Source organism: Neomonachus schauinslandi, chromosome 7 (assembly GCF_002201575.2).
Source record: "Neomonachus schauinslandi chromosome 7, ASM220157v2, whole genome shotgun sequence".
Taxonomy (NCBI): Eukaryota; Metazoa; Chordata; class Mammalia; order Carnivora; family Phocidae; genus Neomonachus; species Neomonachus schauinslandi.
Genome location: NC_058409.1, coordinates 21979214 through 21991605, shown reverse-complemented (window position 1 = coordinate 21991605; position 12392 = coordinate 21979214). Strand labels below are relative to the sequence as shown.

General features: G+C 38.5%; 2 protein-coding genes across 2 annotated transcripts in view; one reads left to right on the top strand and one right to left on the bottom strand.

Moving 5' to 3' along the window:
- Nucleotides 1–12392, bottom strand: part of CHSY3 (chondroitin sulfate synthase 3) — a 309176-nt gene that overhangs the window by 134630 nt on the left and 162154 nt on the right. The window lies entirely within an intron of this gene.
- On the top strand, nucleotides 3764–6231 carry LOC110591026 (ATM interactor-like). The gene is given in 4 exon segments (XM_044917030.1): nucleotides 3764–4198; nucleotides 4200–4467; nucleotides 4470–4913; nucleotides 4916–6231. Coding segments are annotated over 4 exon segments (2463 nt in total).

Below are 12392 nucleotides of genomic sequence, written 5' to 3'. Positions count from 1 at the left end.
CAGTCAAAATCTGTTTTTACTGTGTTTATTCCTAGCCAGTTTTATTTTGGCTGATGAAGATAGCTTTAACACTACTGAGATTTATCTTACTTTCATTAACATTTCAACAGTATTGAAGAGCTGTATATTTTACCAAAGTAGTAAAAGTTGAATTTATTTTTCTAAGACTGTAATAAATAAGTCAAGAGTACAGCTTTTAGCCAAATAAATGAGTAAAGACCTTAAAATTATTTTCCAGTTTCAACCTCAATAAAATCAATTGCACTTAATCATTTCAAAGTTGCATTATGACTTTGATATTAATTTCAAGTTTGTATCTAGAATAGTTTTTATTTGATGACTTTAAGACAGCAAAATAAATTAAAAACGTACTATGAGGAAACAAGGAAATCCGGGTTTGGAGGATTCATTCACCTGTCTTTGCTTTTCAATCATTGTGCCCTAATCTTGACTGAAAACCAGGTATCCCACTACCTTTCCTAGCAAGCAGCCTGATAATTCAATCAATACAATCAATTCCAGGAACAACTCAAATTGCTTGATTAGTTCAGTAGCTATCATTTCTTTTAACATTTTATGATAATGAGTACATAATAATAATCCCAATGAAATAATAAGAACAAATATACATGTCCTTCATGAAGGTCATAAATACATATTTTTCATTTATCTACCATATATATACACGTATGATTTTCATGAAGAGAAACATTTGCATACATAGTACTCCCATAGGCTCATACTAAGTGAAAAGATGTTTCTGAAGTCCTGAAGAATGTGCTATGTTTGTATGAGAGCCCATAAGCTATAAAATCCAATTTTCCATTATGTCTATTATTGGTCATTTTTTCTTAGACTTGTGATCTCTGTGTTTCTGATTCTATAACCATAAAATAGATAATATACACACAAATATATATGTGCATGTAATTACAGAACCAAATGTTTCATAAACAAAAACATTAATGTTTCTCTAAAAATTTAAGAGAAATGCCAAATGCTAAATGCAAATACTATACGAGTAATGGTAATAAAGTGACCTCTTATTGAAATATAAAAAATATCAAAGGTAATTCATTATTTTTTTTATGACAGAGGAACTGTCAACCAAAATCTTCATTTAGAAGAGAAAGGATTGGTGAGAAGGGGAAACATAGATGTAGGCGGAAGATAATTTTTGTTTTCCAAACTATAAGATCTACCTACTAGCTACATCTAGAACACGTCAACAATATGTTGTGATCCTGAAACTTCAATCTACTGAGACTAATAATAGTAAGAAGTCAAATGATAAATGATACATTGTACGAATACAGCCATGCAATTACACAAATGTTAAATTGCCAAGTCAACAAAAATTCCTATGTGTGCACTTGTCAAATAGGACTTGGCACATCAAAAAGAAAAAAAAAAACTAAGAGAAAACTGCTCCATGTAAGCTCTTCTTATACCTTTGTTTAATATAATTAATGAAATTGAAATGTATATTTTATTTCTGACCATTCTTTTGAGTGCAAATCAATATTAATGATAATTACTTCCTATCTTCAAATCCATTTATCTCCCAAGTCTGGGAAGATGATACACAGGCTGTGTGTCCACGTGTTCTTACACAGTCTCTAGGATGTTAAGCCTGTACTTGGTCATTTCTGTCACTTTAATAACACTCTCCATCCAATGAGCTAACTAATATTTATGTTTTCAGTCTCTGCTAATTTAATTTAAAGGTGATTAAAGGTGATTCTCTGAAGAGACTAAGAGAGGATATGGACTTTTTATGACATATGCTTACAAATAGAATAAAATGTATGCTTATCTTTTGGGTATGTCACCCATTTATTTATTCGTTCAGAAAATTATTACTGAGTTCTCTCTAGACAGGTAATGGACTCTGGTACTAGATTCTATAGATGCTACAATGAATAAAACTAAATCCCTTTCTTCAACAAGTGTGCTTTATAGTGGTTACTGGATTACCTATATAAATGACTCTTCCCCCCCCCCCCAATTTGAACCGTAATTTTTCTTTCCGGAAGTATAAGCATAAATTGATTATACAAATAATCAAAAAAGTTTCATAAACCTTGTATTTTTGTCAAGTGATAATTTTAAGCTCTAGATGAACAAAATCAACAAAATGTCAAAATCATTGTAGAATGTAAATATTATGAAATGTTAACAAAGGTTTACACTATAAATTATCCTAAGTAAACATGTTCCCATTGCTGTGTGTGTGTGTGTGTGTGTGTGTGTGAGAGAGAGAGAGAGAGAGAGAGAAAGAGAGAGAGTGTATAAATGCTTTAAGTTGAATGGAATTTTTCATTTCCCTTTAAGGGAAGCCAGTATGGACAATTATTGCAACTAATCTTAAAGATGGCTGGTCCACTTAACACCACTCCCCTTCCTATAGAAATGGCCCTTCATGTCTAAGGGTATGTGTGCTCTAAAACCCTGCTCCCTGACCAGAGCTTACCAAACCAGAGTAAACACCCTGATTCAAGCTGGAGCATTCAGATTCCCTCTCCTAGAAATTTCAAATTTGGAAGTCATTGTCAGTAAATGGCCAGCAACTCTTACTGCTATGGCATCCAGAATAATTCTTGTTCTTGCCTTATTTACCCATACTGTCCAGCAATTTCTTCAACTAAATAGACCACCCAGTCTTTTCTCATCAAATCCCCTAAAGCTGAAGTGAGCTGGGGACAATTTATATCATTTGCAAGACATTGAACTAAAGAATATATAAGTAATGGGGTGGGGGTGGTGAAGGAATAAAATAAACTTACTTAGCCTCTGGTCTGGTGTTTATGAGAGATGATATTACCAAATGTGAGATGACAATGACCTTTTTAAAGAGCCTAGCTGTTCAGAAAATAGGAAAATGTTAACAGGATTAATAGCACTAATATAAAAAAAGCAAGGTACAAAGCATCTCTCTCCTCTTTTTTTAATTTTACAAAAAATAAAGTAGTTCTCAGTCTACTGAATTTAAAATCTTAATGTTAAAGAAAACTCACTTAAGTGATTTTTTTCATTTATGAATATTTTAGACTTAAAAGTTTAGACTATGACATCAAAGAATCTAGCATTCCTATACAAAATCATTGTATAAATTTTACTTAGATAGTACTTGAGTATTTAAAAGAATCTTTCCCATTTAAGCCACACTTTTTAGCCTTTTTAAAAAAGTAGCAACAGATTACAGTAGAGAAAAATAAATGGTATACATGAAACAATGTATGTCGGACTGCAGAAAAAGAATATTGCAATTGATCGCATGAGGGAGGGCTGGGAAGAAAGGGGGAAAATATCTTATGAATAAGAGAAAAAGTTCCAGGGTTTTACACTGTCAAATCTCTAACTTTCCTTCTTCCCACTACCATCATTTGTGGGGAAAGACAGAAATTAGGTTGCTTGAAAAGGCTCATTTGGACAGTCTGTCATCCCACAGAGACTGTGTGTATGTGAGACAAATAGGGGTCCAAATGACCTGCAGAAAAATAGGTATCCGTGGAGTTTGTGACACTAAGAAGAAAATTTAGGACAAACCGCAGAAAAGGATTTTAAGTTTAAGGTAGAATTCATGGTAAGTCTCAAAGACTGAAAAATTAAATACTGTTGAGATATGTATCAAATTGTACCTTATTTAAAAAAAAATCCTGCTCCAAAATTAATACGTATTTGCTGTTCTATTCAATGTTTACTAAAATTTAGATGCTTTAAGAATAGATGTAAGGCTCGGTCCTTCTGCCGTGCGGGAGCCATGGCGGCCTCTGAGGCGGCGGCGGCGGGGTCCGCGGCTCTGGCTTCGGGCGCCCCGACCGTCCCGATGGCCGGGAGGGTAGCCGCCGCCGCCGCCGCCGCCGCCTCGGGCCCGTGGGGGCCCCCCAGACGGCTGAGGGGCAGCCGGCCGCGGCCCGCGGCGGCGAGGCAGCAGCCCGCGGGTCCGGCGCCTCCGGCCGGGGAGCTGATCCAGCCGTCGGTGAGCGAGCTGTCCGGGGCCGTGCGGACCAACATCCTGTGCACCGTGCGCGGCTGCGGCAAAATCCTGCCCAACAGCCCGGCGCTCAACATGCACCTGGTCAAGAGTCACCGCCTGCAGGATGGCATAGTAAATCCAACAATAAGAAAAGATTTGAAAACTGTACCGAAATTCTACTGTTGTCCAATTGAAGGATGCCCTAGAGGCCCTGACAGAACCATTTTCTCCATTTTCTCTCGTAAAACAGCACTTTATGAAGATGCATGCTGAAAAGAAGGGTAAGTGCAGGAAGTGCAGCAATTCCTATGGCACGGAGTGGGACTTGAAAAGGCATGCCGAGGACTGCGGCAAGACCTTCCAGTGCACGTGCGGCTGTCCCTACGCCAGCAGAACTGCGTTACAGTCCCACGTCTACCGCACTGGCCACGAGATCCCGGCAGAGCCCAGGGATCCACCTAGTAAGAAAAGGAAAATGGAGAGCTGCTGCCCAGCCAGAAGTTGTCCAGTAAGCCCACTGAGTCCTTGAGCACCCAACCAGTTCCAAGACCAGACACTCAAGAACTGGAAACTTCAGATATAAAGCTGGTAGCTTCTTTTGAAGACTCCTGCAGCTCTCATGCCGGAAAGCAGACTCTTACAACACCTCCGAGATACCCTCAGAAGTTGCTTTTACCCAAGCCCAAAGTGGCTCTGGTGAAACTTCCTGTTATGCAGTTTTCTCCCATGCCTGTCTTTGTGCCTACAGCCGACTTCTCGGCCCAGCCTGTGGTGTTGGGTGTCGATCATCAGGGTTCTGCCCCGGGCGCTGTGCACATACTGCCCTTGTCAATCGGAACCCTGATCCTCGGCCTAGATTCAGAGGCTGGCTGTCTTAAGGAAAGTCTCCCTCTTTCAAAAATTGTAAGTCCTTTTGCTCTGGAGCCAGTTAGTACAGTGTTCAAGTGAACTTGGGGAAGAGCCTGTCTAATCCTTTACAAGAACTAGGGAACACATATCAGAAGAACAGCATTTCTTCAATCAACGTACAGACAGAGCTGTCTTACGCCACGCAACACTTCATACCTTCCACACAGTGGGCTGGGCCTGATTCTTCTGTATCGTCTTGTTCTCAAACAGATTTGACGTTTGGTTCTCAAGCCTCCCTTCCCATCAGTGTTCATACGCAAACGTTTTTGCCCAGTTCTAAGGTGACCTCATCCATAGCTGCTCAGACTGATGCGTTTATAGATGCCTGTTACCAGTCAGGTGGGATCTCCAGAGAAACCCAGACCAGTGGAATGCAAGGTCTGACAGATGACTGAGTACAGATGGACCAAGCTGTTGACATTTTTGGGAGCGTCCATTCATCCTACGGTGTTTCTGCAGACAGCATTATAAGCAGCAGCTTAGTAGTGGAGACTGTCGCTCATGATTTGTTACCTCAGAACCACCCTAAGACTTTACATCATGATCTTGAGAAATCCGCAATGATTATAAACTTCAGTGCACAGCACAGTATGCTTCCTTCACAGAACATGACAGATAACCAGACCTAAACTATAGATTTATTAAGCGATTTAGAAAACATCTTGTCAAGTAATCTGCCCAGTCAGACACTGGACAATCGTAGTCTTTTGTCTGACACAAATACTGGATCTGACCTCCAGCTCCCATCTGGCCCGACCCAGAATCCCGCAATTGATTTTGATACTGAAGAGTTTTTGTCCGCCTCAAATATCCAGACTCAAACTGAAGAGAGTGAGCTTAACACCATGACCACCGAGGCTGTCTTGGAATCACTGGACATAGAGACCCAAATGGACTTCTTCCTTGCAGACACATCTGCTCAGTCCTATAGTTGTAGGGGAGATTCTAATTTCTTAGGCCTTGAAATGTTTGACATGCAGACACAGACAGACTTAAACTTCTTTTTAGACAGTAGCCCCCACCTGCCTCCGGGAAATATTCTGAAACACTCCAGCTTTTCCATGAGTACTGATTCATCTGCCACAGAGACCCAAACTGAAGGAATCTCTGCTGCTAAAAACATACCTGCTGTAGAGAGCAAAGTTCATTTGAACAGTACAGAAACACAGACCACGAATTCTGGCTTCGAAACCCTAGGGAGCTTGTTCTTCACCAGCAACGAAACTCAAACAGCCATGGATGACTTTCTTCTGGCCGATTTGGCCTGGAACACAATGGAATCTCAGTTCAGCTCTGTAGAAACCCAGACGTGTGCGGAACTACACACAGTCTCCAACTTATAAAAATGAAGTCTGAGCGTGCGACGGCGTTTACGATTTCCTTCTGGGTTTGGAAAATGGAGAGTAGGACAACAGTGTTAACACTATTGAATGTAGTTACTGATGCATTTACTTCAATTCTTGGAGGGTCTTTGCCTTTTGTACTTGTAAACATGAAATTTGTGTATAAATGTAAGTGTATTATAAAGTATAAGATGTTGATCTAAAAATATTGTTTCTGTGTTGCCTACATTTGCCCTGTCATAGTGAGTCTTCCCATCTTAAAAACACAAGTGTATTTCACACCTTTCAAACCCATCTAGCAATTAGCTGAAGCCAAGCTTACCAGGTACTAGGGTACAGACTTTTCAGATCTTCAAAACATTTCAGTGGAAATGTGTCTTGCTTAACCTAAATTGCACCTACAATTTTTGACAGTGTTTGTTAGAAATTCCTGTTTCCTGATAGTAAATCTAAAGAAATGGGATGCCACACGTCAGATGTAAGCGCCAGCGCTTCGATGGCGTGAGACTCATGCTGCCTGCAATTTCATCTGCTTTGACATCTCACTTTTTTCTGACTTGAAGACAAAGGAGAACTACAGCTGTCTTTAGCTTTTGAGACCATGTAGTCAATGCCATTCTTCCTCCACATGAACTATTGCTGATAACAACCCAAGTGTACAGTACTTTCCTCACAAGACATGTTGCTGTAAAATTACTGCTTCAAGAAGTAGCGGCACGCACTTAGTGTAAAGAGCGATCCTTCTAGTCTGAGTAACCGTACGTCATACCAGCCGTGGAAACTCATACTGGAGTGTGCTCTGGGAACATCCCTCCTACTCTCCCCGGTAGGTGAGGGTGGTGCTCCCACAGCTGCTTCTCAAAGTGTACCTGTAGGCTGGATCTGAGTTTTGTCTAAATGTTAAAAAAAAAAAAGGGGGGGGGGAAGAGAAAAGGACATCCCCGCCTGCTAAATTTCAGTGTAAGTTGATAGGGCAAGTGTGCAATCAACAATTATTCTAAAGTGAATCTTCTCATCCACTTCTCATCTTTTCCTTGAATAAGGAAAGACATTGGCCTAGCAAGGATGTTATTTGTGCCTTGAGGATAGCAAGTATAGAACAGATCCACCTAAAATAAGGTATTCTGCATTTTATTGCTTTATTTGTTTAGATGGCAATACCAGTCTTCAAAGAAAAGGAGGTGAAGACCAGTTATTTCAGTAATCAAGAACATCCATGTTTTTAGATGGAAGCATGGTCATATATGCTTTGGAGGTTTACTGTATTTAGGATTGTTGTCCAACTTTCAGTCAAGGAAAAATCGGTGCAACCAGTACGTTTTCTAAGTTTATTAAGAAAAAGTTCCTTCTGTGGCACATGCTTATGCTGCTGAAGGCAAAATCCTCAAAATAAAACCTAAGGAGTAGACTAATAGCCCCAAGTACATAGATGATGTTACTACTAATTCCTATCCCATAGAAGAATAGTTGGTAGTGAATAAATAACATATCCTGGAGAGATGAACCCAACCTGGCAGATTAGAGTTTGCTTTGGTCACAGTGGCCTATGACTATGGGTTTCAAAACAAACATAAAGCCTTAACTTAGAATTTCATTGTTTTAGAATCGTCACTGCCTTAATGTTCAAACATTGATTTCAGTTCTCCCAGTAAAGGAGAAGTGCATGTTTGTTTATGGCTTTTTTGTAAATATAAATGCAGTGATCTTTGGCTTTAAAAAAATTTGTTTCTGTGAAAATGTTTGATAATCCAGCCAATAGAGTTATTTACAGAACAGTTGAGCATGTCATAGTTCTTCATGTACAAGAACTGTTCCCTCCCAAAACCTTAGTTACCTGAATTGTCCTAAGATTATTCGTAAAAACTGAAATTCAGTGATTAAAGAGAATTGAGAATTCTAAAAAAAAAAAAAAAAAGAATAGATGTATTCTTTTTTTCATTTTATTTTTTTAAAGATTTTATTTTTAAGTAATCTCTACACCCAATGTGGGGCTCAAACTCACAACCCCGAGATCAAGAGTTTCATGCTCTACCCACTGAGCCGGCCAGATGACCCAAGAATAGATGCATTCTTATAGGGACTGTTCCTTATCATGTACACAGACAATTCATGAAGCCACTTCTTTAGAGTATATGTGGTCTAATCTTTCTTAGAGGACACTGCAAACCAGAGTGGTAGTTTTTCCATTTTTGTACTGAAGATTTCTGGGAAGCCTCACTTGGGAGTTATCTAGAACTGGTTTTGGTTCCAGTTTTGCTAATAAGTACTTTTAGGCATTTGAGCATTTTCATTAACCTGAACTATCTCCATTTCATTGACCTGACATGTATTTTCAATGAATTCCTACTGGAAAGAAGAGCCTCTACTCAACTGAAATGTGCATTCCTAGGATAAATCTGCCTAACAAGATTTGTACCCAATTTCCTGCTATAAAAATCTTTGTGGATAATCCACTTAACATACCTCAGTGTGTATTAGGAGTACAACAGGGCAAGAGGGTACAAGGAGATTTGAGCTACTTGATCTTCAAGGTCATTTCTGGTATTGACATAATAAGCACTCAAAATATTTTTAATCAGTAAATAAATCAATGAATGAATGTATATAAGACTATTAGAACAATTTTTAGCAAATCATTAAACTGACTTAGCCACAGCCTTACTTCTTTAACAGCTTGTTTATGAGGAACTATGTCTTTGGGGGGGCAGCTCAGCATGGTCTCTTGGCTCACTGGCTGTTCTGCCCCTCTGACACTTAATAGCTTTGTGATCTTAGGCAAGTTACTTCTAGATTCTGTTTATCTGTAAAATTGATTTAATAGTGTTTTTGTAAAGATTCAATGAAATAATACACAGAAAGTGCTTAACATAGTATCTAGCATTTAGAAAGTGGTCCATAAGTATTAGTTATTTTTAATACATTTTATGAGCTCACCTAAAGTGAAAGATCAGCTCTTTGAGCTAGACCCTCCTAGTGGCAGACTACAAATAAACTGGCCGCAAACATCACATACCACCATAACTGATGAATGCTTTTAGAAAACATTTTTATAGAATTATACTATTCAAGACTACATTCTTCATAAGAAATACAGTATGGTGTGATCCTGCTTCCTATTTTCTAACCAGACTTTTGTGCTGGGCATCCCTTTTGCCCTGCTTATGTCTTTCCCAATAAACACCGACAGATGTTAAGTGACAAAAATTTTTACGTTAGGAAAGGGAATAGAAATTCTGTTCAGAGTTGTTTTTTTTTTTCACATTAGAGGAGCAGTATTTTTCTCACAGTGTTTTCCTATTTGCTACTAACAAATAGGAAATTGGCATAACCGAAGACCGCCCATCTTGTGAGCACCTGGACCATAATTTATAGTCAGAAGCATCAATTCAAAGCAGCAGAGAGATGCTTCAGTAATTATGAAATCTTGTGAAAGTGAAATAGGCAATTAGTGTATTTCCATTTTATTTTTTAATTTTCATGGGAAGCTCAAGTGTATTCAATTTCTTCACTTGCAATTATAGGGCTAATTAACGGGAATTGGTGGTGCTCTGTGTATGATAATGACACTTAGTTGTGGGTTGGAAAACCAATAAAGAATTACAAATGAAATTAAATTCAATATGAAAACAGCCATATTGAAGAAGGGGTGAGAAGAGCAGCTAGCAACTTAAATATTAAACAGCTACACAGAATATACATTTACAGTTGCCTGGACATTTATGAGCCAAGTACCCAGTTATTCATTGGAACATTAATTTATAGTCTGACAAACATTAAACTTTCACAAACCTAAACTATGGCTGAGATTTATTTTCCAAAAATGTGCTCAATTATTTTGGGGAACCTATACAACATTAAACCATTCAATCATGCTTTACTGTGACAGATGCTTGGAACCGAAATACGAAGAAATACATCCTATGTCTCTGATACCACAATTGAGTTAAAAAAAAAAAAAAAAAGCAGATACATCAACATCCATAATCACACATATTTTCAACCTCTACTCTGAACATTGCTTTTACCTCCTTGTCTCCTGGAACCTTCTTGAGGAGTGGCTCTTTTCTTTCCTAAAAGCTCGGTACCATCAATACAGAAGGTAGGTGTCTTAACTACCACTGCACATATTTCCCCTTTCCCCCCAAAAAACACCCAGTTGTGAATTTACTGTCACCAAATCATATCTGCTGTATCTCCTTGTCACAGTCAACTATGGCAACTCCAGATGATTGCTCCTCAATCCTTTTAAATTTTAGTGTCTGGATTCCTGTAAATATACTCAAAACCGTCATAATTCTTTGTAATATCAACATCCAAAAAATTAACCTCTCAATACTCTGGCCACTCAAATCCTTAACTTCTGCACCTCTAATAATATGGTGATCTTATCACCACTTTACTTCAGCCCTTTATGCCCAAGCTCCACTCTATCTTATTAACCATAAATGCAACACACCCACAATCTCAATTTCCATAATCCCATTCTATTACCATCATCTTCTATCATTCCAACTCACTCTGGTACCACCACAATTATTCAACTCCTGTAGGACCAAGAATTGATTGACCTGATGATTACTTTGCTTATGTTCTTAATTTCCTTTTTACTTAGCTTAAAATCCATGGTCCATTATAAGGCTTATCATAATAAGCCTAACTACTAAGTTTAAACTACTGTCACTTTCTTGAGTCATTCATTTTTTTAAAATTTTTCTATAAATACATCCAACTCTGCACTTACTACATGCACAGTTGAATAAATGGGAGAGCTACACTTCTTGCCACTTGTCCTGCTGCCAAAACTATCATCATCTCCTGGATTAATGGATTCCAGCTTCTTGCATCACCTCAGCAGGGTATTTTCAACACATCATTTCCTACTACTTCCCTCCTTGCTCACTACCTACTAGTCATACTAACCTTTTTGTTATTCTCAGAATAATCCAGACCCAAGCCAGGGCCTTTGCCTTCGCTTTTCCCTTGGACTGGAATACCCTTCCCCTAGAGCCATATGGCTCACATTTTCAGGATGGATGGCATTTACAGTATCATAATATAGAAAAGGGGACTCAATAAACTGTTTAGAGAAAAGATGGCAAGAGCACAAAGATGGTCAGTGTTAAGAGGTGTGAAAACTAAAGCCAAAACAATCAAATAGAGGATGAAAGGCTAATCTCCCATCATAGCTCTGTAAGGATCTCTCTAATTGGCAGATATATCCTTAAAAATATAGATGGATCCAGGAGGATATAACAATCCGATCTTAACGGTAATTAAATATTTCAGTCATACAACTGACCACCTTCATATTTCATGTTTTCTATAAAAATATCTAATAGTTTGGATTTTCACGTACCTTTCCATTCCAATACAGGATGAACTACTCACTTTAATGTTTATGCCCCTCTACTAGGTGCTCTCTTTACTCATTGTTTGAGTAAGTCACCACTGTTATTATAACTTAGCATCTCAGGCACTGGCTTACAGGCAAACAATGTAGTGATCATTGATGTATATACGTTGGACTTGATACTGTACATAATATTATTTTAAAAAGATGTATTTATTTATTTGAGAGAGAGAGGGTGGGGAGAGAAGCAGACTCCCTGCTGAGCACAGAGCCTGACATGGGGCTTGATCTCACAACCCTGAGATCATGACCTGAGCTGAAATCAAGAGTTGGATGCCTAACCAACTGAGCCACCCAGGTGCCCTATTGGACATATTAGTTCTAATTAATAAACGGCCCTTTCAGCATCAACTTCAGTGAGTTTATTTTGTTCCAAGAAAAGATTGCTTATCAATATCAATATACTGACTTAATGTTGGTGTTCACTGACAAGACATGGTCCAGCCACAGTAAGTCCCCAAGTAAAAGCCCCTTTATAGGGTCTTGTGTGTAGAGGTCCCTTTTAGTGCCTTCTGCCTCACCACTCACCATGATGTATTTCCATTTCAAAATGACAATGAATGTGAAGAAGATCTCAAGAAAAAATTTCTACACTCATCATGGGATGTCAGGCTGGCACATACTCTATTGAATTTATGGTTTATTCCAGCAGAAAATAATCACATAGCAAAACGACACTTTAAAATAATACATTTGGTCTTAGAGTGTCATAGTTTTTTGCATGGAAGGTAACAGGGTTGAGGTGGAGGTC